The sequence below is a fragment of the Myripristis murdjan genome, chromosome 9 (genome assembly GCF_902150065.1).
Source record: "Myripristis murdjan chromosome 9, fMyrMur1.1, whole genome shotgun sequence".
Taxonomy (NCBI): domain Eukaryota; kingdom Metazoa; phylum Chordata; class Actinopteri; order Holocentriformes; family Holocentridae; genus Myripristis; species Myripristis murdjan.
The window spans coordinates 37,662,011-37,688,909 of NC_043988.1; the positions used below are offsets into that span (position 1 = coordinate 37,662,011).

General features: G+C 48.7%; 1 protein-coding gene across 3 annotated transcripts; it reads left to right on the forward strand.

Moving 5' to 3' along the window:
- Nucleotides 1-404: 404 nt before the first annotated feature.
- On the forward strand, nucleotides 405-19,459 carry qsox2 (quiescin Q6 sulfhydryl oxidase 2). Of its 3 annotated transcripts, none has more exons than XM_030059497.1 (13): nucleotides 405-777; nucleotides 4,321-4,421; nucleotides 6,612-6,660; nucleotides 7,204-7,309; nucleotides 9,549-9,639; nucleotides 9,813-9,958; nucleotides 11,036-11,185; nucleotides 14,260-14,389; nucleotides 15,417-15,539; nucleotides 16,167-16,317; nucleotides 16,504-16,692; nucleotides 17,142-17,561; nucleotides 17,598-19,459. In XM_030059497.1, the coding sequence occupies exons 1-13, from the start codon at nucleotides 540-542 to the stop codon at nucleotides 17,765-17,767; spliced, it is 2,064 nt and encodes a 687-aa protein (XP_029915357.1). In that variant the 5' UTR covers nucleotides 405-539; the 3' UTR covers nucleotides 17,768-19,459. The 3 variants fall into 3 exon arrangements, with proteins under 3 accessions (XP_029915357.1, XP_029915356.1, XP_029915355.1); XM_030059496.1 differs by having other exon boundaries at nucleotides 17,142-17,525; nucleotides 17,562-19,459; XM_030059495.1 differs by having other exon boundaries at nucleotides 17,142-19,459.
- Nucleotides 19,460-26,899: the final 7,440 nt, after the last annotated feature.

A 26,899-nucleotide genomic window follows, 5' to 3' on the forward strand; every position in this document is an offset into this window, starting at 1 on the left:
ACCCCCACCCCCTCACGGCCCTAATCCTTTATTTTAGATCACACGGGAGAACTGACCCTGCGTTCCAAATCGCATACTTATACTTTTTACTTTTAGTATGTACTGCAGCTGCCCTTAAAAAGTATGTAGTTTAGTATGTATTGGGACATACTAATTCTTTTTTTCCCTACTAAATAGTATGGTATTATGGGTATTGGAACGCAGGGAAAGTCTTATTTAATGACAGGCGGTTATGCAACATTTTGGATGCCAACTGCCTTGTATATAACCAAGCGGGCCGTGTGAGGACCAGGCCCCAGCAGTGAGACCCCTGCCGTGCAGTTTGGGAAGTGCAGCTCAGCTCAGTCTGTAGCGCCGCTCCCGGAAATACAGGCGGAGTGACACCTTTGCACTTCCGGCCTCTCTGCTGTAAACACACGTCTCTATTAGCCGGAGAACAGATCATCAGCCCGGCAGCTGCTCTCATGTCCGTCCCGGTGTCGGTGCCTCTGAGCGGCGGACCCTCTCCAGCTCTCTGACCGCCCCTCCAGTCTCTCCGGATGGCCGGGACTCTCTGGTTCCAGACCGCGGTGCTGCTCTGCTTCCTCCGCGGGGCTCTGGGCGCCGGAGCGCGGCTGTACACGGAGGAGGACCCGCTGGTGATCCTGAGCAGCAGCAGCCTCAAGCCGACCGTCAGCAACTCGTCCTCGGCCTGGCTGGTCCAGTTCTACTCGTCGTGGTGCGGACACTGCATCCAGTACTCCAGCACCTGGAAGGCTCTGGCCCAGGACGTCAAAGGTACCGGGGATACGCTCCGCATGGGCGCCGTCAGCCCCGATACGCGCCCGGGCACAACCACGCACCAAACTCTATTTTTAAAAAAATGAAAATACATTTTAACCATGATATCGACAAACCCGTCATATCTTTTTAACCGACTCGATGTCTGTTTTAAGTCACTAGATGCTACTCTCCCATGCGGCGTGTTTTATATCCATAAATCAACAGTTTATTCTTACAAAATCACCACTTTCAAAGGTTTTTAGCAGCTCAGGAACGTTACCGCCGCACAGCGCGCTTTGGAAACCACTGTGGAGAGCAACACGTTGGAAAAGTACAGGTTTTTAAAAAGTAAGATCTCAGTGGTGTTTTGTTTTTATGCTGAATTTAAAAGTGCATCGCCACGGTTGGTAAAACGTCTCAAGGCATTTTGTACCAGACGTGTTTCACCGATAAGCTCAGTAACGGTAAACTGTCAGATTTCTACATTTGGTTCAGTGTGAGCGTCTCCAACGAGAGGCAGGAGCGGGCAGGAGCACCGTGTGGACCCGCAGGCAGCGGCCGGCCCGCCCGCCGGGGAGGGCAGCGGCCCGCCGGGGAGGGCAGCGGCCGGCCCGCCGGGGAGGGCAGCGGGGAGGGCAGCGGCCGGCCCGCCGGGGAGGGCAGCGGCCGGCCCGCCAGCCTCCGACTTCACCTCCCTGCTTTGTGACTGCCAGCTAGCCGCTAGCTGCTGCATCATGTGGCCGCCGGAGCCCACGGCCTGTGGCACAGAGGTGGCGAGAGACACATATAAGTAGAAAATACTCCACATTCACAGTAATCCTGTGTAACCATGATGGCACAGGTCATGTTTGGAAGAGTAGTGAGTTAGCTAGCATAGCAGCTAGCATAGCAGCTGTTGACCTGAGGAAGTGAGACATTAGCTCAGGTTGCCAGGCAACTAAGAACAGGCAGGTCCAGGCTCAGGAAGTAAAAAAAAAAATAAATTAAAAAAAAAAATAAAATTTGAATCACAGAGTATCAAAACAGTTTTAGGCCCTTCACATGAAAAGTGTTCTGCTGTGTGTGACAGCAGCTCAGCTAGCCGGCTAACAGAGGATTTATCTGACTTGACTCTTATTATGATTATTATTGTTGTTGTTGTTGTTGTTATGATTAGGCATTAAGGTGTGTAGTATTGTAATCCATATACTCATGGTCTGTACTTCATGTTTGTTCGTTGTTATTTGTCCCAGAAAAGTTTCCAGATGGTTTGATGTGAATATCAGAGCTTCAAACTCCAGGTGATATGACTGAGCAGTTTATAGATATTATATCAATACTGTTATAGAAGAGCAGATATTAGGCCTGCACAATATCGAACAAATTTCATGCCTGAATATTTATGCCAAATCTCTGGATACTGATACAATATGCAATATGACTGTGGCTTCACACTAACTTGAAATGTTAAGTGTAACAACAGTGAAAACTGAGCATTCTTCAAAAAACAGACAGACAGACAGACAGACAGGTAGATGTGCTTTATTGATCTCAGATTGGTAAATTCTTGTGTTCCAGACATTACACAGAACATTAGCAGACCACACAAAATATACCCCAAGACACCAGGAGAGAGAAATATATATAAACACAACAATAACAAAATAAATCAAATGGATCATTACAAAAAAGAAAAGAAAAACTTTACACAACCTATGAGAATAATAATTAAAAAAAAATAAAATATACTAAAATATATCTATAGACCTTTCAGCTTTGAACCTTTGCATCGACTGTGGGCATCATGAAATACCTCTGCACAATATCTCTAGAACAGAATATGTATAGAATAGATGTACACTCATAATGTATAAGCTCCTTGGAGGCATTCGGTCAGAGAGATGTTGATGTGTGATGTTGGCCTGCAGCTGCACAGGGAACATTACTAAACATTATTAAACATTATTAAACATTATTAAAACCAGCAGAACCTCCACCTCACACTGCTGCCACACTGTGTGGGTGGGTGGGTGGGTGTGTGCGTGTGTGTGTGTGTGTGTGTGTGTGTGTGTGTGTGTGTGTGTTGGAAAAGGAGCAGCTGGTCATTTGAATATGTAATGAGGGAGTTTCTTTGTTGGAGGTTCGAGACAGGCAGAGACAGACAGACAGACAAAAGAACGCATAGTGAGTGAGACAGGCAGACAGACAGGCAGAGAGACAGACAGACAAAGGAAGGCACAGTGAGTGAGACAGACTGACAGGCAGAGAGACAGACAGACTGACAGGCAGGCAGACAGGCAGAGAGACAGACAGCTGGTCACTAACTCTGGTTGATGCTGGTTGTCAGTTTTTCTTTTCCCAGCCTGAAAAAACCCACAGGATAAATACGACCTGCAGCTGATGATTTTTCTTTATTGATTAATCTGTCAGTTATTTTTCTCAGTGAACAGATGTATTATTTAGTGTATGAAGAGTTAAAACTAAAGCCAGAGTATTAGTTTGGTTAAGATAGGACTTGACAGGGAACATGCACATACTTTTCTTTTTGTTTCTTATACTTGAATTCTTCTCTTGAGAATCTGAGCAGCTGCGGCTGAGGCGGTTTCGATAAAGTTTTTCAGATTGTGATATGAGCAGAGGAAAGCGGGACAGTGTGAGCGTCTCAGCGAGGACACAACCTCCCACCACGTCTTCAGCCCGTCATTGATTAGCTGTTGATCAGCTGGTCGTCTGGCCACAGAGCAGCGTGTCGGCTCACACGTCTGTTCCTGCTGAGGACAAAACCAGCTGCTGTGATTGGCTGGAAGACAGCCTGGGAGTGTGTGTGTGTGTGTGTGTGTGCCAGCTGTGTCTTGTCCTCAGGGAGTTGTGCATGTGTCGAGGGGGTCTTTGTTTCCCAGAGGCCTTCTTGACACTGGCAGCAGGTCCACACACACTCTCTGTGTGTGTGTGTGTGTGTGTGTGTGTGTGTGTGTGAGAGAGAGAGAGAGAGCGAGAGACAGAGGCAGCTGGTCCCTTACTTGTGTAATTCCCTGGTGACACACACACAAAGAGACAGACAGTTCCCACAGGCCGGTGGCTGGCTGATGAGCTGCATCTAAATAAAGACAAACTTTTCATTTCCTCCATTCGTCTCTTTATCGTTTGAATTGATCAGTTAAATTTTGGGGGATTTTTGGCTGCTGGTCTAAAACACTTTGGACTCTGATCACTTCCCCTCAGACCCTGGATTCAGTTTGAGGGTTGATGTTTTTACCTTTAAGGCCTGAACGATAAATCCAAATCTTATCAAAGCCCTAATCACAGCGGCTGCACTTTTTCTGATGCAGGTAAAAAAGGAAACATACGTGTAAATAAAGTTCATGGAGCTGGATTTGCTCTAAAGGTATAGATCTGTAATGTTTTTTTACCATACGGCTCAGCTCTGCTCCTTTCATACAGGTGAAGAAAACACACAGCTGAGTTAATAACACACACACACACACACACACACACACACACACAGAAGCGGTGCTGACTGATAACATGGATGTGTGTGTGTGTGTGTGTGTGTGTGTGTGTGTGTGTGTGTGTGTGTAGACTGGGACCAGGCCATTGGTGTTGCGGTGCTCGACTGCGCTCAGGAGGAAAACTTTGACGTCTGTAAAGAATACGGCATCCACTTCTACCCCACCTTCAGAGTACGTACTAGTACTTCACACTGTAGTACTACACACTCCCTTCAGAGTATGTACTAGTACTTCACACTGTAGTACTACACACTCTCTTCAGAGTACGTACTAGTACTTCACACTGTAGTACTACACACTCCCTTCAGAGTACGTACTAGTACTTCACACTGTAATACTACACACTCTCTTCAGAGTACGTACTAGTACTTCACACTGTAATACTACACACTCTCTTCAGAGTACGTACTAGTACTTCACACTGTAGTACTACACACTCTCTTCAGAGTACGTACTAGTACTTCACACTGTAATACTACACACTCTCTTCAGAGTACGTACTAGTACTTCACACTGTAATACTACACACTCTCTTCAGAGTACGTACTAGTACTTCACACTGTAATACTACACACTCTCTTCAGAGTACGTACTAGTACTTCACACTGTAGTACTACACACTCTCTTCAGAGTACGTACTAGTACTTCACACTGTAGTACTACACACTCCCTTCAGAGTACGTACTAGTACTTCACACTGTAGTACTACACACTCCCTTCAGAGTACGTCCTAGTACTTCACACTGTAGTACTACACACTCCCTTCAGAGTATGTACTAGTACTTCACACTGTAGTACTACACACTCTCTTCAGAGTACGTACTAGTACTTCACACTGTAGTACTACACACTCCCTTCAGAGTACGTACTAGTACTTCACACTGTAATACTACACACTCTCTTCAGAGTACGTACTAGTACTTCACACTGTAATACTACACACTCTCTTCAGAGTACGTACTAGTACTTCACACTGTAGTACTACACACTCTCTTCAGAGTACGTACTAGTACTTCACACTGTAATACTACACACTCTCTTCAGAGTACGTACTAGTACTTCACACTGTAATACTACACACTCTCTTCAGAGTACGTACTAGTACTTCACACTGTAATACTACACACTCTCTTCAGAGTACGTACTAGTACTTCACACTGTAGTACTACACACTCTCTTCAGAGTACGTACTAGTACTTCACACTGTAGTACTACACACTCCCTTCAGAGTACGTACTAGTACTTCACACTGTAGTACTACACACTCCCTTCAGAGTACGTCCTAGTACTTCACACTGTAGTACTACACACTCCCTTCAGAGTAGGTACTAGTACTTCACACTGTAATACTACACTCTCTTCAGAGTACGTACTAGTACTTCACACTGTAGTACTACACACTCCCTTCAGAGTACGTACTAGTACTTCACACTGTAGTACTACACACTCTCTTCAGAGTACGTACTAGTACTTCACACTGTAGTACTACACACTCTCTTCAGAGTACGTACTAGTACTTCACACTGTAGTACTACACACTCTCTTCAGAGTACGTACTAGTACTTCACACTGTAGTACTACACACTCTCTTCAGAGTACGTACTAGTACTTCACACTGTAGTACTACACACTCCCTTCAGAATACGTACTAGTACTTCACACAATCTAGCACTACACACTACCCTCAGAGTACCTACAATAATTGTACTACAAAGTACTGCCACAGCCTTCGTGAGAGAACGCAGTAGAGCGCAGTAGAGCGCAGTAGAACGCAGTAGAACGCAGTAGAGCTCAGTAGAATGCAGTAGAACGCAGTAGAGCTCAGTAGAGCTCAGTAGAACTCAGTAGAACGCAGTAGAGCTCAGTAGAGCTCAGTAGAGCTCAGTAGAACGCAGTAGAGCTCAGTAGAGCTCAGTAGAGCTCAGTAGAGCTCAGTAGAACGCAGTAGAACGCAGTAGAGCTCAGTAGAGCTCAGTAGAATGCAGTAGAGCTCAGTAGAACGCAGTAGAGCTCAGTAGAGCTCAGTAGAATGCAGTAGAACGCAGTAGAACGCAGTAGAGCTCAGTAGAGCTCAGTAGAGCTCAGTAGAGCTCAGTAGAGCTCAGTAGAGCTCAGTAGAACGCAGTAGAACGCAGTAGAGCTCAGTAGAGTGCTGATGTGGCTGCTCTGCTGTCAGCACAGCTCATGTCTCCATGTTCAGTCTGAGTCTGCTGACCCCCCTAACCCCCACCCCACCCCCCCAACACACACACACACACACACACACACACACACACACACACACACACACACACACACACACACTGCAGCAGCCTGTATTTAGTGTGAACTGTGCCTTTACTCTGTTCTGTGTGTTGACAGTATTTCCGGGCTCACGGCCGGCCGGACGACCAGGGGACGACCTACAGAGGTGAGACACACCTGAGAGCCTCACACACACATACACACACCTGAGAGCCTCACACACACACACACACACACACACCTGAGAGCCTCACACACACACCTGAGAGCCTCACACACACACACCTGAGAGCCTCACACACACACACACACACACACACACACACACACACACACACCTGAGAGCCTCACACACACACCTGAGAGCCTCACACACACACACACACCTGAGAGCCTCTCACACACACACACACACACACACACACCTGAGAGCCTCACACACACACCTGAGAGCCTGGAACAGGAATATTCCAGGGGGCTTATTCGGAATTCTCTCCAACCGGATTATGACCTTAATCTGGTTCAGTGTGTTTACATGACACGTGCACAACCGGAATATTGAGGATATTCCGGTTAATACAGGAATAAGGTGTGCATGTAAACGTGCTCAGTGAGGACCTGTCTGTCTGTCTCTCCTCCTGTCTGTCTGTCTCTCCTCCTGTCTGTCTGTCTCTCCTCCTGTCTGTCTGTCTGTCTGTCTGTCTCTCAGGTGCGGACAGGGAGATCCAGACAGTGAGACAGCTGATGGTGAACTTCCTGCAGAACCACACCAAGCTGGACTGGCCTGACCTCTGTCCTCCTCTGGAACCCTACAGGTACCAGAACAGCCCGGAACCGGACGCAGCAGATACAGAACCCCAAGTCACCACACCTACAGAACCTTACAGAACCCCAGTCACCACACATACAGAACCTTACAGAACCCCAGTCACCACACCTACAGAACCTTACAGAACCCCAAGTCACCACACCTACAGAACCTTACAGAACCCCAGTCACCACACCTACAGAACCTTACAGAACCCCAGTCACCACACATACAGAACCTTACAGAACCCCAGTCACCACACCTACAGAACCTTACAGAACCCCAGTCACCACACCTACAGAACCTTACAGAACCCAAGTCACCACACCTACAGAACCTTACAGAACCCCAGTCACCACACATACAGAACCTTACAGAACCCCAAACACCACACCTACAGAACCTTACAGAACCCAAGTCACCACACCTACAGAACCTTACAGAACCCCAGTCACCACACATACAGAACCTTACAGAACCCCAGTCACCACACCTACAGAACCTTACAGAACCCCAGTCACCACACCTACAGAACCTTACAGAACCCAAGTCACCACACCTACAGAACCTTACAGAACCCCAGTCACCACACATACAGAACCTTACAGAACCCCAAACACCACACATACAGAACCTTACAGAACCCAAGTCACCACACATACAGAACCTTACAGAACCCCAATCACCACACCTACAGAACCTTACAGAACCCAAGTCACCACACATACAGAACCTTACAGAACCCCAATCACCACACCTACAGAACCTTACAGAACCCAAGTCCCCACACATACAGAACCTTACAGAACCCCAATCACCACACCTACAGAACCTTACAGAACCCCAATCACCACACATACAGAACCTTACAGAACCCCAATCACCACACATACAGAACCTTACAGAACCCCAAGTCACCACACATACAGAACCTTACAGAACCCAAAGTCAGAACCTTGATTTACCACACATATGGAACTCTCCACAGCGCCAAGTCACGAGAACATATAGAACCTTACAGAACCCCAAGTCACCACAGAACCCCAATCACCACACATACAGAACCTTACAGAACTTTGATTTACCACACATATGGAACTCTCCACAGTGCTGAGTCAGGAGAACATATAGAACCTTAGAGAACGTGAGGCAGTGGGGCTGAGTGCTGTAGAGCAGGTGTGCCGGGACACGCCGCTCATGTTGCTGTAAGCTGATCATGTGATCATGTGATCATGGATCCCTGCAGGACAGTTTCACTCAGGGAGCTTTGGCCTCAGACGGACATGCAGCTGCTTCCTGTGTCTCATTAATGTTCAGACTCGTCCTGGAGCCTGAGACCAAATTATTGTTAAACGTGGCCCCTGAGCCGTGTGTGGTAGAGTGGCCCCTGAGCCGTGTGTGGCAGCGTGGCCCCTGAGCCGTGTGAAGTAGAGTGGCCCCTGAGCCGTGTGTGGTAGCGTGGCCCCTGAGCCGTGTGAAGTAGAGTGGCCCCTGAGCCGTGTGAAGTAGAGTGGCCCCTGAGCCGTGTGTGGTAGAGTGGCCCCTGAGCAGTGTGTGGTAGAGTGGCCCCTGAGCCATGTGTGGTAGAGTGGCCCCTGAGCCGTGTGAAGTAGAGTGGCCCCTGAGCCGTGTGAGGTAGCGTGGCCCCTGAGCCGTGTGTGGTAGCGTGGCCCCTGAGCCGTGTGTGGTAGCGTGGCCCCTGAGCCGTGTGTGGTAGAGTGGCCCCTGAGCCGTGTGAAGTAGAGTGGCCCCTGAGCCGTGTGAGGTAGCGTGGCCCCTGAGCCGTGTGAAGTTGAGTGGCCCCTGAGCCGTGTGTGGTAGCGTGGCCCCTGAGCCGTGTGTGGTAGCGTGGCCCCTGAGCCGTGTGTGGCAGAGTGGCCCCTGAGCCGTGTGAAGTTGAGTGGCCCCTGAGCCGTGTGTGGTAGCGTGGCCCCTGAGCCGTGTGTGGCAGAGTGGCCCCTGAGCCGTGTGTGGCAGCGTGGCCCCTGAGCCGTGTGTGGTAGCGTGGCCCCTGAGCCGTGTGTGGCAGCGTGGCCCCTGAGCCGTGTGTGGCAGCGTGGCCCCTGAGCCGTGTGTGGCAGCGTGGCCCCTGAGCCGTGTGTGGTAGCGTGGCCCCTGAGCCGTGTGTGGTAGCGTGGCCCTGCTGTGGGCGGTCAGTGGTTGGACTGGCCTGTAAGCTGTGGCTGCAGAGCTCTGTGTCGCCCCCTGCAGGCCAACACTAACTCCTCCTCTTCTGCTGACTGCAGCTCAGCGGAGCTCCTCCCCCTGCTGGGTCAGAGGTCAGATCACTACACCGCCGTCATCATCGAGGAGCCAGACTCCTACGTAGGACGGGAGGTAAGACACACACACACACACACACACACACACACACACACACACACACAATGAAACCAAACCAGCTGCACCAGCATGAGGCTCTGCAGCGTCTGATCTGAAACCAGCTTACAGTTTAGTGTGTGTGTGTGTGTGTGTGTGTGTGTGTGTGTGTGTGTGTGTGTGTGTGTCAGGTGATCCTGGACCTGCTGCAGTACTCTGGTGTGGTGGTGAGACGCGCACTGGCAGCTGATCGCCCCCTGCTGGACACACTGGGAGTCACAGCTTTCCCCTCCGCCTACCTGCTGCTGCCCAACGGCACACACACACAGTTGGCTGTGTGAGTACACACACACACACACACACACACACACACACACACACACACACACACACACTTTAACACTCAGCAGCAGGCTGCAGCCTCAGTGTGTGTGTGTGATGGCGTCTTGCAGCAGGAAACACTGACGAACAACCCGACTTCACGTTTACTTCACAGTATGAACACCGCAGTGCATCATGGGATATGGGGGAGACACACACACACACACACACACACACACACACACACACACACAGATCTCAGCTCAGCTGCTGGTCCGTCATAAAAATCCGTCCCCTCAGAAACAGCAGCTGCTGTCATTACCAGTGACTTCAGCATGTTGTTAACTTTGTTGTTACATCAGGTTAGTATTTTGAATTCACCCCCATATCAATCCCAGAATGCAATGCGCTGTTTATATTGTGATGTAACAGTGAAGTGGAGCAAGGCACCATGGGACATGAAGCGTGAGGACACTGCTGCTCCAGAGGAGCGAGGCGGCAGCCGCCCGCCGAGGAAGACAAATGATCCCAAATCTATTTTTAGGGCAAATAAAAATGGAAGTGTCTCTGCTCCAGTGTGACGAAGGTGAAGAGTGTGTGTGTGTGTGTGTGTGTGTGTGTGTGTGTGTGTGTGTGTGAGAGCACTCAGAGAGCTGCTGTGTGAGGGCACAGAGAATCAAACCAGCAACCGGGCAGAGGTTGCAGCCTCAGGTTGATCAGTCAGATTGAAGTCAAACTGGAGTTAAAGTCCCTCCAGTCGTTGATGAAGCCCCTGGAAATAATCTGATCAGTATCAGAACTGCAGATTTTTGTTATTGATCTATAAGTTTTGTGGAAAAAAAACATCCCTCAGTGCCTTAAATGTAACCTGAAACCCTCACGATGCACGCGTGGATGCACAAGCATTAATGTTTTCCCTTCTAATATGCATTTTCTGTAAGACCATAAGAAAAGAATAGAAAAGGAATGTGAGTCTAAAATCCAGTCAGCCAGAGGTCAGAGGTCAGAGGTCACAGTTTGTATTTCTGGTCTTCTAGCGGCTGTTTTGAAGGTTTTTAATGAATCTGCTCTGCTGTTGTTTCTCTCTCCTCAGTCAGAAGCGTTTGCGTTTCTTCTTCTCCTCCTTGTTGCGGTTGTTGCCCGGCGTGCAGCGCAGGGCCAGGCGGGGCGGCGGCGGCGATGGCGGCCACACGGGGGCGCTGACGGGCCGGCCGAGCAGCGAGGCCTGGAGAGACTTCGACAGGTAACAGATTACATTCTGTTCCATTCTTCTTTCATTTATTTTATTTTATTTTGTCCTTTCAAAGGAGGCTGATGTGAGCTCTGGCCCTGTGGCACACACACACACACACACACACACACACACACACGCACAGACCTCGCCGTGTCAGATTTGTTGTGTTTAAATGCTTGTGGAAGGTGTCTGAACTCAGCCTGACGCCCTCCACAACCTGAGCCAGCTGGCTGGATTTCTTTCAAAAACATGGAAAAGGTGAAAAAGGCAAGAAATAACCTGAATACTAGGGCTGGGTTCGAAAAATCTATTTAATCCATTTAAATGGTTTGATATCGATTCATAAAATCCAAAAATCGATCTTTTAATTTAACTAGTTTCTTCTTCTTTGGACGTCTGGTGCAGAGCAGCAGCCTGTGGCATCAGCCCAGCTCGTCTCGTGTGATCAGCGTTTAGCGCTGCAGTTCATGGCACGAGATCTCGTGAGATGTCGTCCCTGCCAGCAGTCAAACAACATGGCTGGAGCGAGTCGACCACTGAAGGCACCGCCAGCGAGTTTAAAGGCTGATGTTTGGATGGATTTCGGATTTAACAACAAGCACGAGGAAAACGACGAGCTGGACAAAAACCAAGCGATATGAAGCGTTATTACACTCCAGGTGTGCCTGACCGTCAGTATTGTCAGGACAGTGATGCAGCCAGGCCTCGTTCTGTCAGCATCACTGAAGTGACAATTATGACGGTCAAGCACACCCTGGAGTGTAATAATGCAATTATACAACTATTACCAACAAAATAAAATGTATAATCATAATGTATTCATACTGTGGGCATTTCGCTCTCAAAATATAAAAATTTTTTGCTCGTATTCTCTCTGTTTCAGTGGAAATACATGAGATCTGACGGTAACTAGTCCTTATCAGCCAGCCAGCTTGAGCTTATCATGTTTTCTAGACATCATGATTTCCCAAAACTGAATAAATTCCACACACAGCAACACAAAACTGCTCTGCTAGCTCAATCATGTTGGAACTAGAATATCCGCCGGAAAAAATATTGTTTTCATGGACTCATAGTTATACTTCTGCCGACTTCTCAGTCATTTTTAATCTAACAGTTGCCGTGACAACGACTCAGCAGCACAGCTGATCTTTACCTACAACCAACTTATATGAACAGTTATATTTAAATACAGGCTACTGCTTTCCAGTGTCGGCCACAACAAACATCTGTATTTTCACCGGCAGATGTTTTATGTTTTATTTATGGGGGTGTGTCACTCCAATTTAACGTCAGCTCCGATTAATGTGGTGAAGCAGCAAAAGTAAGGACAGTAAGCAGTCACATTAAGGCTGAACAGAGTTATAGAATCACCTTTTCAGGCTGTTATCAATTTACCTCTGAAATAAAGACCACAGTTTTCACAGATGTGTTGATTTATTAAATGTTCATTTCAATGTACAGATGCAACAAATTGACAAATTAATTAAATCAATGGCCTAGGCAACTCATAAAGACTAAACAAATCAATAACGATTAATAGGCTAATCAATAACTGATAACATTAACACATTAATAACAAGAACAAAGTTACAGCCGCACATCTCCATGGAAAATCTGACAGGTAGCCTACTGTCCATGGTGCTGAATCTGCCTCAGCAGGTACTGTCCGTGGTGCTGAATCTGCCTCAGCAGGTACTGTCCATGGTGCTGAATCTGCCTCAGCAGGTACTGTCCGTGGTGCTGAATCTGCCTCAGCAGGTACTGTCTGTGGTGCTGAATCCGTCTCAGCAGGTACTGTCCGTGGTGCTGAATCCTCTGAGGCATCTCATTCTCTTTATTATAGAAATTAAAGCTCCATAAAATTCACGGAGGATCTTGTTTAGCTCTTCTTTCCTTACAGGTGAGAAATCAGCTGTTTGCCCGGTGTTTGTCAGGTAGTCTTGTAGACATTTGACGGCCCAAGACGTTGACCGGGCCGTACCGGCTTCATTTCCTGACCTCTCCAGCTGATCCAGCTCTTCACTCGTCACTCTCGCGTATCTCTCCTTTTTCTCTTCTGTCTTGTCTTCCTCGTTCAGCCGTTTATCCAAACTTAGGTCGCCAAGGAAATCAAAATTGACAAAACGGTCCATTATGCAGGCGAACAAAGTTGATGCAGGTTTCAGTGAAACATTTCGTGTTGCCATGGAAACCACAGACTCGGGCAATAAGAAGTAGGCGGAGTAATATTTTCAGTGATGAGGTATTTTTCATTTGCGCACGGCTAGCCCTGCTGTCATGCTCATTTGAGCACATTCTAAACGTCTGATTGACCAATCAGATTGCTCGGTCAGATCTATGTGTTGTATAATCAAAGATATGCAACAGGAAGGTAAAATACTGTGGAAATACGACGAATCTCTGCAACCATTTAACGAGACATCACCCAGAAACACAGTCGGCACGGCTCAAACAAACCAACCTGGAGCAGGTATTGGTGCGTAAGTTACAGCAAACTCTCAGCGTGCACAGAAAATAACCGAGGCTGTTGCTGTTTTTATATGTAAGGACATACGACCATACAGCGCCGCTGAAAACAATGATTTCTGAAGCCTCATTAAAACTCTGGAGCCACGCATTATTTCTCAGAATTTTTTTATATCCGAGTAAAATTGGTATTTTAACTGAAATATCCCTGACTGAATTGATATCGAATCGAATCGAATTGAGACCTTGTTATATCAAATCGAATTGATCTAGAAAATCTGAATCAATACCCAGCCCTCCTGAATACATGTATAAGACATGAGTAAAAGACGACAAGAAAATGATGAAAATAATGAAATGACATGAAGGCTGAAGAAAGAGAAAATTATTCCAAAAAACACTATGGTAAAATGTCAAGAAAATTACAATTATATAGTTAAAAATGTGTTACTGTAAATGTTTAAAATTGTTGAATTTCAGGTCATTTTTTGATTTATTTATTTAGTTTTGGCAAATGTTGCTGAAGAACATCAGCAGAACCTCCACTGGAGTGAACTGTTTCATCTGTGTGTGTGTGTGTGTGTGTGTGTGTGTGTGTGTGTGTGTGTTTGCAGCTCTCAGGTGTACCTGGCTGACCTGGAATCAGCTCTCCATTACCTTCTGAGAGTCGAGCTCGCTACCCATAGCACCCTGGAAGGGGAAGAGCTTAAGACTTTTAAAGACTTTGTCACCATCGTTGCCAAGGTAAACCCCCCCCCCAACACACACACACACACACACACACACACACTTTGTCCAAGAGATCACATGACTTTAGCACTGTCAAGGAGACGTCGCAGAAACCAGTGCAGTGTCAGTGGTTCCCATGGTAACCAGGTGCGGCCGCGAGGCTCCTCAGGTCCCTGCAGCTGTCAGGATGCGGGACACCTGCCAGGGATCACCTGGACATTTTCTGAACTTCCTGCTCCTCTCAGCTCCATGTGTCAGAGTTCAGCAGCCGATACCCGACACATATCTGGAGATTCTGCTCGGCTCAGTCACGTCGGCGTCTCAGTGGAAAATGAGCTGCTGTCTGTTCTGAGCAACTTCCTGTACAGAGCTGGAGTTTACATGACGACGCTGAAGGCAACACGCGGGCTGAGAGCCGGGGCTTGGGTCCAGGCACAAAAACAAGAAGGCCTGTCGGGTTCGGGTCGGGCCGGGTTGCTGTGCTCCCGTCGGGTTCAGACAGAAACACACAGCGCGAGCCGGGGAGTCCAAACCGCTTAACCCTCAGACTCCTGACACGCTGAGCAGAGGAGCGCTGACCCGTCAAACCACCACCAGGAGGCGCTGCGTGTCAAACCACTACCAGGAGGCGCTGCGTGTCAAACTGCCACCAGGAGGCGCTGCGTGTCAAACCGCCACCAGGAGGCGCTGACCCGTCAAACCGCCACCAGGAGGTGCTGACCCGTCAAACCGCCACCAGGAGGCGCTGCGTGTCAAACCGCCACCAGGAGGCGCTGACCCGTCAAACCGCCACCAGGAGGTGCTGACCCGTCAAACCGCCACCAGGAGGCGCTGCAGAGCCGCTGCAGCAGGCAGCAACATTTACAAACACCCTGCAGTAACTGTCTCTCCACCTGCCTGTCTGTCTATCTATTGCTTCACCTGTTTCTCTCTCTGTCTCCCCCTGTCTGTCTGTCTCTCCCTGTCTGTCTGTCTCTCTGTCTGTGTGTCTCCCCCTGTCTGTCTGTCTCCCTGTCTGTCTGTCTGTCTGTCTGTCTCTCAGCTGTATCCGGGTGGGGGCTCTGTGGTCAAGCTGATGGACACGCTGCTGGAGTGGCTGCTCAGTTTGCCGCTGGACAGAATCCCCTACCAGGCCGTCCTGGACCTGGTGGACAACAAGATGAGGGTGAGACACACACACACACACACACACACACACACACACACACACACACACACACACACACACACGCACTCACACACACACACACTCACACACACACACACGTCTTAAACATGTCATTGTTTGGGCTGAGCATCAAATCATGGAACCAACTGAAATGCCTCACTACTGCCCAGAACCACAGACTGCAGAACCACAGACTGCAGAACCACAGACTGCAGAACCACACACTGCAGAACCACACACTGCAGAACCACAGACTGCAGAACCACAGACTGCAGAACCACAGACTGTAGAACCACACACTGTAGAACCACAGACTGCAGAACCACAGACTGCAGAACCACAGACTGTAGAACCACACACTGCAGAACCACAGACTGCAGAACCACAGACTGCAGAACCACAGACTGTAGAACCACACACTGTAGAACCACAGACTGCAGAACCACAGACTGTAGAACCACACACTGTAGAACCACACACTGTAGAACCACAGACTGCAGAACCACAGACTGCAGAACCACACACTGCAGAACCACAGACTGTAGGACTTGGTAGCAGAACCCCAGCCTTTAGAACGTGGCAGTAGAACCCCAGAACAGAACGTGACTGCCTGTTGCTGTGCAGATCTCAGGTGTGTTCCTGGGGGCGGAGCTTCGCTGGGTCGGTTGCCAGGGCAGCAGGGTGGGGCTGCGTGGATACCCATGTTCCCTCTGGACGCTGTTCCATGTTCTGACGGTCCAACATGATGCCATGCCCAACGCCCTGGAGAACACAGGTACACACACACTCACACACACACACACACACACACACACACACACACACACACTGATACTAACCCAGTGATCAATGAACCACAGAACCTGACTGGTGCCTCACTGTTTCTCCTATATTCTCCCGGGTTCTCCTGGGTTCTCCTGGGTTCCCCTGGCCTCGGCTGGCCCGTCCTGGCGGCCCACAGCCCTGGAGGACGAGGCGGCGCCGGTGCTGCAGGTGATGCGGCGCTACATCAGGACGTTCTTCGGCTGCGAGCAGTGCGGCCGGCACTTTGAGCAGGCGGCCGCCGACAGCCTGCACCGAGTCCAGAGCCGAGAGCAGCAGATCGTCTGGCTGTGGAACCAACACAACATGGTCAACAACAGACTGGCCGGTACGCACACACACACACACACACACACACACACACACACACACACACACACACACACACACACACTGAATAAAACAGTGTGTAGTAGTGTGTAGATATAACCAAAAAATTAAATCAGTATGTGATTGTAATCCGGGTTCACTGATGGGACGGGTCGTGTGACTGGAGCTGTGTGTGTGTGTGTGTGTGTGTGTGTGTGTGTGTGTGTGTGTGTAGACTGACAGGGCGCTCAGCTGATTGTATCATGTTAGAACGTGGAGTTGAAATCTCACTTTTAGAATTGAGCTGTTTCTTTGAGTGAATGGGCTCCTGGCTCCGCCCAGTGGGAGGCGGCGGCGGGACGTCCCGCTGGTCGGCTGGACGCTGTAACATGTGAATCACCTTGTCAGGCGTGTGCTGTCCATGTGTTGTCGCTCAGTACTGATTATGTCCGGCTTGTCCTCCTCCAGGCTCTCTGAGTGAAGACCCCCTCTTCCCGAAGGCCCCGTGGCCGAGCCCCGCCCTCTGCGCCTCCTGCCACGAGGAGAAAGATGGAGTTCACGTCTGGAATCAGGAGAACGTCCTCAGCTTCCTCAGGAAACACTACGGAGCCGGCAACCTGTCCCCAAAATACTCAGTGACTCCTCAGCACCTCCCCGCACCTCCTGCCCCGCCCAGCCGGCCTCAGGAGGACAGGCTGGGAGGAGGAAGAGGAGGGAGAGCAGGAGCAGGAGGAGGAGGAGGAGCAGGAGGAGAGAAGCAGCCAGAGAAGACCAGAGGAGCGGAGGAGCAGCCAGCGGCTCCTCAGCAGGTGGAGAGGACGGCGGTGCAGGAGGCGGCGGGGCTGTCGGGAGGCGCGGGGCCAGCAGGAGGCGCGGGGCCAGCAGGAGGCGCGGGGCCAGCAGGAGGCGCGGGGCCAGCAGGAGGCGCGGGCCGGGGCGGGGTGTGGGCTCTGGCTCTGGGCTTCAACAGCGTGGACATGAGCCTGTGTGTGCTGCTCTACGTCTGCTCCTGCCTCTTCCTCATGCTGCTCTTCTTCTTCTTCAGAGTCCGCTCCAGGAGGTGGAAGCTCCGCCACAACCGGCCCTTCGTCTGACCGGACCGGACCGGACCGGACCGGACCGGGCTCGGGTGTACTGCGGGGTTTGTGTAGATCCTGGACTGGAACATCCAGACCGGGTTGGTTTCTCTGCAGCGGGTCACACGTGGAACCCGGCTCTGTGATAAACCTGGACTGGACTGCCACATGTGGAGCCTGGACCGGACCTTCTGGTCTGGGTTCACTTTTGATTGGGAACGGAGGTTCAGGCTCCACCTGGGAGGAAGTGACCCGCTTCCCAGAATCCATAGAAGGGACCTTTACAACCAGTGAGCAGCTGTTTAGAAAGGAACATTCCTGCACAGGGACTCCAGTAAAACCTGGACCAGAGCAGACTGAGCCGGACTGAAGCGGACTGGCCTGGTTCTGCTGTGCCCCAACAGCCTCACATCAGCTGACTGCCTGTCTGTGTCGCTGTTAGCATCATAAAGACATGAAGTGTGACTGTCTGACAGGCTGCTGACAGTCAACACGCTAACATCAAGACACGCTAACAGCACGCTAACCAGTCTGCCTGACAGCTCCCAAACCCTGTGTGTGTGTGTGTGTGTGTGTGAGTGAGTGTGTGAGTGTGTGTGTGTGTGTGTGTGTGAATGTGTGTGTGTGTGAGAGAGACAGTACATGTGGGTCTATCAGACTGAATCTGCCAAGAAGAGAAAATAGTGATTATTGATTTTAATTGTTATTGATTAATTTGTCTGTATTTTACTTTACTGTGAAACTCCTGTGCAGATGAACAGGCAGACAGACAGACAGGAAGACAGACAGACAGACAGACAAAGACCCATCCGGGCTGGATCCGGGTACAGACTCCATCTGGATCTGGATTTCCCGCTGAGCCCTTCCTGCCGTCCTCTGTGTTCCAGCTGCTGAGGCAGAACCTGACCGGCAGCACAGCTGGAAAACGTTGCTTCACTCAAGTATCGCGATTCTGTTTGTCACAGTTTTTTTAACCTACGTTTTATTCCTGAATCGATTTAAAGTAAAAATATTGGTGTCATATGAAACTAGACAAACAAGTCAGATCGTCGCTCCAAAGTCCAGCTAAATTCTTGTTGAGGGGAATTCTGTCATGTGTGTCTCCAGCGGGTCCCTTGACCTCTGACCTCCAGATGTGTGACTGAAAATGGGCTCTCTGGGCAGCCACTTTTTGATCTAGATTGATAGACATGGATGTACTTTATCAATCCCAAACTGGGAGGTCCCTGAACCCCATCATGATCATGTTCCTCCAGGTCAGACTGACACTGGTATGTCTGAGCGGTCCCTGAAGGCGGCGTGTGGGGTTGCTCAGTGTCTGCTGGCTCTCTTCCTGTCCGTCTGGGTGAAGCAGGAGTTTTGTGGTCAGGCTGTTGCTGCTGCACTCCGGCCTCCTCCTCCACCGGACGGCAGCCATCGTCTCTGCCGCCACGCTCGCCGTCCGACGCCACAGAGCACCGCCTTCAGCCGCCGCCACCTAGACGGGTTGTGGGAGTGAGAGTTTTGTCATCATGTGTATTTTCTGACTTTGACCTGATCGATCTTGTTTGACTGTGCGAGCTGGTAAAAATGCTCTGGTGATTTAATTTTGTTTGGATTCACGTGTTAACTTTTTAATCTCTTCCTTTCCTCTGTTCAGTTTTATTCTCTGTTTCTCTGATCTTGATGAAGATGTAAATGATCAGTCGTGAATAAACTGCTGTCCTGTTGCATCTGTCAGTTTGTTGAGCGGCTTCACCGCTTTCAGAACCTGCAGGAGGCAAAGTTGTTCTAGTTCACTGAAACTCCAAACTAAAACCACTGAGACTGCAGAAAAACCCCAAAACTAGTCAACAAGTCACAAGTCGACTGCCATCACAAAGTCACGGTTTGGATTGGAATAAAAAAAAAACTCAAACTAACACTGAGACAACGGCATGTCAGGGTGGGTAATACAGGTTAAAGTCATATATTTACAATAAAAAACTAATTTTCTGAGATTAGTTATATAAGAAAAAAATCTGAGATTATGAAGTTGCAAGTTAACAAGAAAAAAAATCAGAAATTCTCTGAGATTAAATTCACAAATTTATGAGAAAAAAATCACAATCTTCTCAGCATGTGGACTCTGAAGAGACGTTGCTGTGACTTGAGCCGATTCAGAAGAAAACAATCTGCTGATTCTGGGCTCAGATCAGCAAACAAACCTGTCATGAGTCCGGCTTGAGGGAGAGCAACAGGGGTAACACCTGCTCTTCTTCTGTTCTCCTGCCTGTCCCGTCAGCCCATCAGCCTGTCAGCGCGCCCCCTGCTGGACGGCTGCCTGCATGCAGCCCCTCCTGCACAGAAATCACAGCTCGTCCCACTGCTGCCGACACGACACCAACCAAGACGAGGATCAATGATCAAAGTAAAAACCTGGTGCAGGAGAACAATACATCCTGATAGACAGAGAGAAAGATAGATTATTAGATAGATAGATAGATAGATAGATAGATAGATAGATGTGCTTTATTGATCCCAACTTGTTAAATTCTTGTGTTCCAGCAGCAGCTCATCCAGACACGGGAACAATAATAATTCCTGTGCAGTAGATATCATATCAATAATAATAACACTAATACACTATGAATGGAGGGTGAGGATAAAGACATAAGCGAAAACACATATCAAACTGTTTCCATGGCAACGTGGAGAGATAAAATAAAGTTAAGATGAAGTTATTCACCACAGACAAGCTTATGTTTGATGTTCCTTTCAGTTTTAAGACAAACTTAAGAGCAAAGTGCTGCTCATCCTGCGCGTCATCCTGCACGGCCCGTTAAAGCTCTGTAACCATCATCATCATCATCCTCATCATCATCATCATCATCATCAAAATCATCATCATCAGTCCCAGGTGGACTCTGTGTGTGTGTGTGTGTGTGTGTGTGTGTGTGTGTGTGTCACACAGCAGAACTACAAGTACAGAGAGAAAATACACAAACAGCAAGATGCATAAAATACAAAATATTGGTTAAAAGAGAAAAAAACATCAAATAAAATGAGTCAAGCAGAGGAACGCGTTCATATCAGCAGGAATTAGGAGTTGCCATAAAGATCAGACTCACTTGTACAAATGTTGATTTTTATTTTATTTTTATTTTTATTTTTTTAGTTTTTCATTTTTATATATTAACAACATTCTTATTTTATCTCTAACATTCCTCACTGGGTTTTATTTACCTCTTAATTTCTTATTTTAATACTTGATTTAGATTTTTTTTTTCACTCTTCAGTGTGTTTTCCATTTTAATGTATTTTTCTTTATTACTCTGTACCAATACTTCTGTATTACTCTTTTAATCTTGTACATTTGTATTATAATCCTTCTGCTGCAGCTGTAAAGCTCTTTGCTTCGCCTCCTCTTGCTTTAAAAGACCCGTGGAAATAAAAGTGACTTGACTTGCTGCAGTGATATGAAAAGAAAAATGAGAACAGAAAATCTCTCCTCATGTATTTGATGAGACGGCGTGAGAGAGACATAAAGCACCTGACACACAAACTGAACGGTTTTTATTATCACCTTTTTCTGCAGGTTTAAATTCCTGGCATCAAATTGACCTCAACTGATAAAAACTGAAGAAATGTGAAGGAAACTGGACGGTTAATTACATCACTGCACGCTAGACAGGGCGTGAATTTTGAATTTGCAATGTTTGAACAAAAAGTCGCCCACCCCAAATGTCTGGTTGAGGCTGAGGTGAGGCTGCAGCCGGCCCGGCCGTCAGCTCACTGGTGTTACTGGGCGGCTCCCGGTCTGCTGCAGGAGCCCAGGAGGAGCGGAGGTCTTCCTGCCAGCTCGGCGCTCTGCCTCTGATCACAGGCTGGAACAGCAGCCGGCACTCTGTCTCCTTGGCTAGGCTAGCATGCTAACTAGCTAGCGGCGTTCATTCAACCAGGTCCACATTTTGAATCGCGGTCTCCAGAGGGTGTTTGTAACCATGGTAACACTGCCAAGATGGCACTGTATTTTGTGTGTAACCTGAATCGATGCGGGTGAATAAATTAACTGTGTAATTACTGCAAAAAGTCTTTAAAGCTCCGTCCCAGTGAGTTTCACTGTTTGCCCCACATTTTCCACGTCAACAAACCGTTTGGCAATAAAGATTTCAACTTAGAGTCAAACTGTGAGTTTGTGGTTGAAGCAGCCGCCTTATAATGTTCTGCTTCTGCGGTGAACAAAGTCCTCAACACTCAGAAACCACACAGCTGATAATTGGCTGTGGAAAGCAAAACATTTCCCCGGGGACTATTTTCCCTGGAGGAGGAGGAGGAGGAGGAGGAGGAGGGAGCGTTTCAGTTTGAAAAAGTCCTGAAAGCGTTCAGCGTCGTGCTCGGTGATGTGAGGCTGGCGTGCGGCCGCTCGGCCATGAAGCTCCCGGCTCAGTTTCTGTGCTGATGTTGATGCCAGAGGAGGTTTGGAGCTCTGCAGGTCCTGAGGCGGCAGAGCGTCGGCCACTTTTACGCACTATGAGCCTCGGCGCTCGGCGACCCCGCTCTGTAACTTTACGTGGTGCCGCCCCCTGGTGGCCGAGTCGCTGTGGTTCCTAAACGCTTCCACTTTGCAATAATCCCACTTCCAGCTGATGGTGGAATATCTAGGAGGGAAGAAAGTTGAGCAGCTGACTTGTTGCAGCGGTGGCTTCCTGTTCCATCACTATTCCAGCAGCACCTGAACTCAGTGAGCTCTTTAGAACCAGACGCTCTGTCACTGATGTTGGGAAAGGCAGACTGCATGGCTGCTGCTGGGTTTATACACCTGTGGGGACGGGACTGAAGGAAACACCTGAACTCACTGATGAAGAGCTGTGGCCCAGTGCTTCTGGACATGTAGGGTATCTGAGGCTGAGGCTGAACAGTTCAGTTCTTCCTGTCCTGGAGAGGAGGGCTCTTGGCTACATGTAACATGTAACATGCAAACTGTTCGAGGACCAGATTTGCCACAGAAAGCCTCTTTTTACTGGCTGCACGTGCAGGACAGGTATGGCGTAGAGTTGTGTGAGAAGTCACAGGCAAAGCAATTCAATTCACTTGTCCTGTCCTGTCCTGGGTTGGAATCCAAGCCCAGGTCCTTCACCCTCACAGTCGTCTCCTCTCTCTCCTATCACTATCAAATAAAGCAGAAGTGGCAAAAATATTATCTTAAAAAAATGTATGCTTTATGATCCATGTCTGTGTAAAAGGGCCACGCACATCTCACATAAAATATGTATATGGAAGACTGGTCTGTTTTTCTGTTTGTATGTTGTATGTTCATGCTGAAGTGTTGCAGCATCCGCCCCGCCTGCGCTCAAGGTACGTTACGTGTTCGATGTAGCCGAGGTGTCAGAGAGGACCAGAGCATCACCATCCCGCTGGCAGGTAAAGGGAACCTTTGTGCTCAGTACAGCAGACCCAAACCTCAAAGTGAAAAGGCTGCTCAGTGACGTCAGTCCTCACAGAACTCTGCAGAGGCTTCAGCAGAGCCCACAACGACTGAGGTGGACCGAGCCGTGGATCAGGCCTTGTACCACCGTCACTATCCCGGGGAATCCACTGAACCACCTACCTGGACTCCACCTCTCAGGCTGTCAGCAGCAGGAACTTAGTACCTTACCAGGTGGTTCACGTCACCATGGCAACAGTTGTGAACATGCAGCTGATGTCACGGCGTTGGCAGAGGAGTTTGTGTCACCTGTAATATTCCTGTAGCTGCTCAGCTGCTGTGACTGTGTGTGTGTGTGTGTGTGTGTGTGTGTGTGTTGCTCCCAGTGGAAACTGTGGCAGTGCATGTGTTGTTCTTGCAGAAGGCCTCGAAAGTAAAGCAGGGAGGTTAATAATGCTGAGGGGAGTGCGTGCAGCTTCTCTCCCTCAGCTTCTCCTCAGGTTCTCCTAAGGTTCTCCTCAGGTTCTCCTCAGGCTCTCCTCAGGTTCTCCTCAGCTTCTATTCAGGTTCTCCTCAGCTAATATTACGTTAGCCTTAGAGGCTGTGAAGTAGCTTCTGATCATTTTGAAATAACTTTATGAGCAGCAGATGATTTGAACTTTAACTTCTTCCTTTGTTGTTGCTGCGAGCAGCGATGCCGTGACAGAGAGATGCACCCAACAGCAGCTGCTGCTGACGTCACAATGGAAGTTCCAATAAAGTTATTCAAAAACAAATTCTTCTGCCAACGCTGTGACATCACTGAACACTACAGCTGCTGCCATGGTAATGGGAACCACCTGGAAATACTCTGATTTGGTGTGAACCAGAGGCCTACAAACGTCCACGCCGGTTCTACCCGTTCCGATTCTATGGCGGCACCACATCCAAAACTCAAAGGACTTTGTCAGCAAATTGCAAGGATTTAAGTTTGAGCCAGAGGAGACCGTGATGTCCTGCGCTGTCAATTTCTGCCTGTTTTGAGATGATCCACGGTTACCTGAGCTCACTTGAACCTTCTTCTATCTATTTGTATGTACTTGATGTCCGTTGTGCATGTGTTTGTGGAAAAAAAGATAAATAAATCTTTAAGAGCTTCAAATCTCGTGTTACTAGTGCTTCTTGGGAGCCTGGAAGAGTTGAGTCTCTTTTGTACCTGTTGTGCCAGGGCTTCCCCAAGGCTGGCTCCAAAAAGGCTAAAATAAAGGAGGGGACGCGGGGTCATACTGCATCATATCACTGGGGTACAACACGTGTAGTAAAATCTGGTGTGCACTTGTGGAAAGGATAAATAGATGGCATGCGATCATACAATACCAAAGGTACCTTCCTTGAAGCCCCCAAAGAGCACCTGAGCGGACACCATTCCTTTATTTCTAATGCTGTCTGGTGTGACCCTCCAACACCACAGCTTTAGAAACACTGTGCACATGTCGTACCCCACGGCTCCTGTGGGCTCAGAGGCTGTGTCTTAGCCATCCGCAGCCATCATGTAATAGCCTTGGCCGAATTATAACACCACACACTGCTTTTGTCTTTCCACTTCCAGCACAGCATCTACCAAGGGATCTGCTTTTCACATCTATCACTTTCAAATGAAACAACTCAACAAATTTTTTTCTTTATTCAGAGGTCAGATTAGAGTCCAAGAGGTACAAGCCTTCGCAGAACACATCAGTTCAGTTGACAGCAGCATCAAGTTCAGTCCAGAGATGTAAAAGACTTGAACTGGCCTTTCTAGACTGTGAAATGTAAAGAGGGTGGAGACTTTGATGATGACGCTTAGATGAAGCCCACCCACACCAACCAGTGTTTGCTGTTTAATTCACGCTATCCACCAGAACTCAAACCAGAAGTTTTGAGGACTCTATGCCACCAAAGTGAAAATGTGCCAACCAGCGCCGAGTCCAAGGACAAGCAGTGTTAGCATTTCTAGGAAGCCTTGAAAGCTTGTGACTACCCAGGCTGGACGCTCATCAAAACAGCCAGAAGAAGCTCTGATATCATCACCAGACCTACAGGGCTTGAGGAGAGGCAGAGTAGATGGAACAACAGTCATCCCATATCCAGTGTCCAAGAAACTCAGGAAGATCTTTAAGAAACAAACAAAAAAAAAAAAAAAAACGCTGAATGAAGCAAACGTTGGGAGGGCTAGCTCCTTAGATCAGGAATTGGCAGCAGTCTTATGTCTGACAGACAAGGGGCTCTGCTCTGAGGACGTTGGTGTAGGAGAAGTCCCTCATGCTGCCTCAACTTGCAGCTAGAACTTCATTGTTGAAGACAACTTTTCAGTCCGGTAAGGATCTTCCTGAGGTCTCAGACAACAATGTCCACATTTTGAACAGAGAAGGCAGAGGGGGACTGCAGCTGGAGCTATCATTTCAAAAGTGAGGTGGATGTTTTGTTCAGGGGTGAAACCAACATATATAAAGCTGTTCATAGTGCATATTTATACCCCTTAAAACATGAACAAATTCATTGATTTCTACAAAAATATATCACTGTAAGAGTGTCGTAAAAGTAGGCTTAAAATTTTTAATGTCATTTTCTCGTAATTTGGACTGGTTTCTTGTTAATTCTTAATTTAATCTTATCACATTTTCTCTGTGTTTTTGGAAGAAATTAACTGAATTTGCTCAGGTTTCAGTTAAATGTTTATGAAAGTCGAAAGCAGCAAAAAGAAAAGATGCAATATGGATGGGACAGGACAGCCAACCACTGACATGGGTGAATTATTTAGTAAACGTACAATTTGTAGGTAGACTAAACTACAGGGGACAGAGGGGACTGTTTTCAGAGGTGAGGGGTACATGCCCACCCCCATCCCCATGTCTGCTATGCCCGTGGGCACACGGCCAGCCGCAAGAAGCTGTGAGCAAGGTCATACACCATCTGACAACGGAAGCAACATGGAAGCAGGCGTCCTGCAATGACCAGCGGGCAGACAGGGAGGGATATGAGTGGGGGGGATGGGAATGAGGAGGCATTAAGAGGCATCTCCTCCCTGTTGAGACCACCATTGTTAGGGTCACCTTGAATGTGAATGAGAGTCGTTAGGGACACCTGAAGATGGTCTTTAGGGTCATCTGACTCCAGGAAGAAACAACGGTCATTAGGATCACCTGGCAATGTGGTGTCAGGTGTCGGGAGTATGGTGCAATGCATTTAAACGCATTGGCTCAACACAGGAGACCAACCCCTCAGCTCATGACTCAGCAGTTTAGCTGCACCTGAAGGAAAAGGGTCACACCTGGCAGAAGCATCAGGTTCATGTCCTGGACAGGAGGACAGACGGTGGACAGAGGAGAGAAGGAAGCGATCTGTGTTCAGGTGGAGGAACCATCTCTCAGCAGAGGAGGAGCTCTCACACACCACCTGTCTCCCACCTGCAGCGCTGTCCTGTCAGCCCCTCACAGGAAGTCCAACCCTCACCCCTGGAGTCAGGTGACCCCAACGACCACCAGGTGAGCCTAACGACAGCCAGGTGACCCTAACGACCGCCAGGTGACCCTAACGACCGCCAGGTGACTCTAACGACCACCAGGTGACCCTAACGACCGCCAGGTGACCCTAACGACCGCCAGGTGACCCTAACGACTGCCAGGTGACCCTATAACAACACTAACAAGGTGGTCCCTGCAGGGAGGAGCACTAACGAGGCAGCGACCTGGAGAACGTCCCCACAGGTGAAGCAGCTGGGACGTCCCACCTGTCTGTCAGAGCTG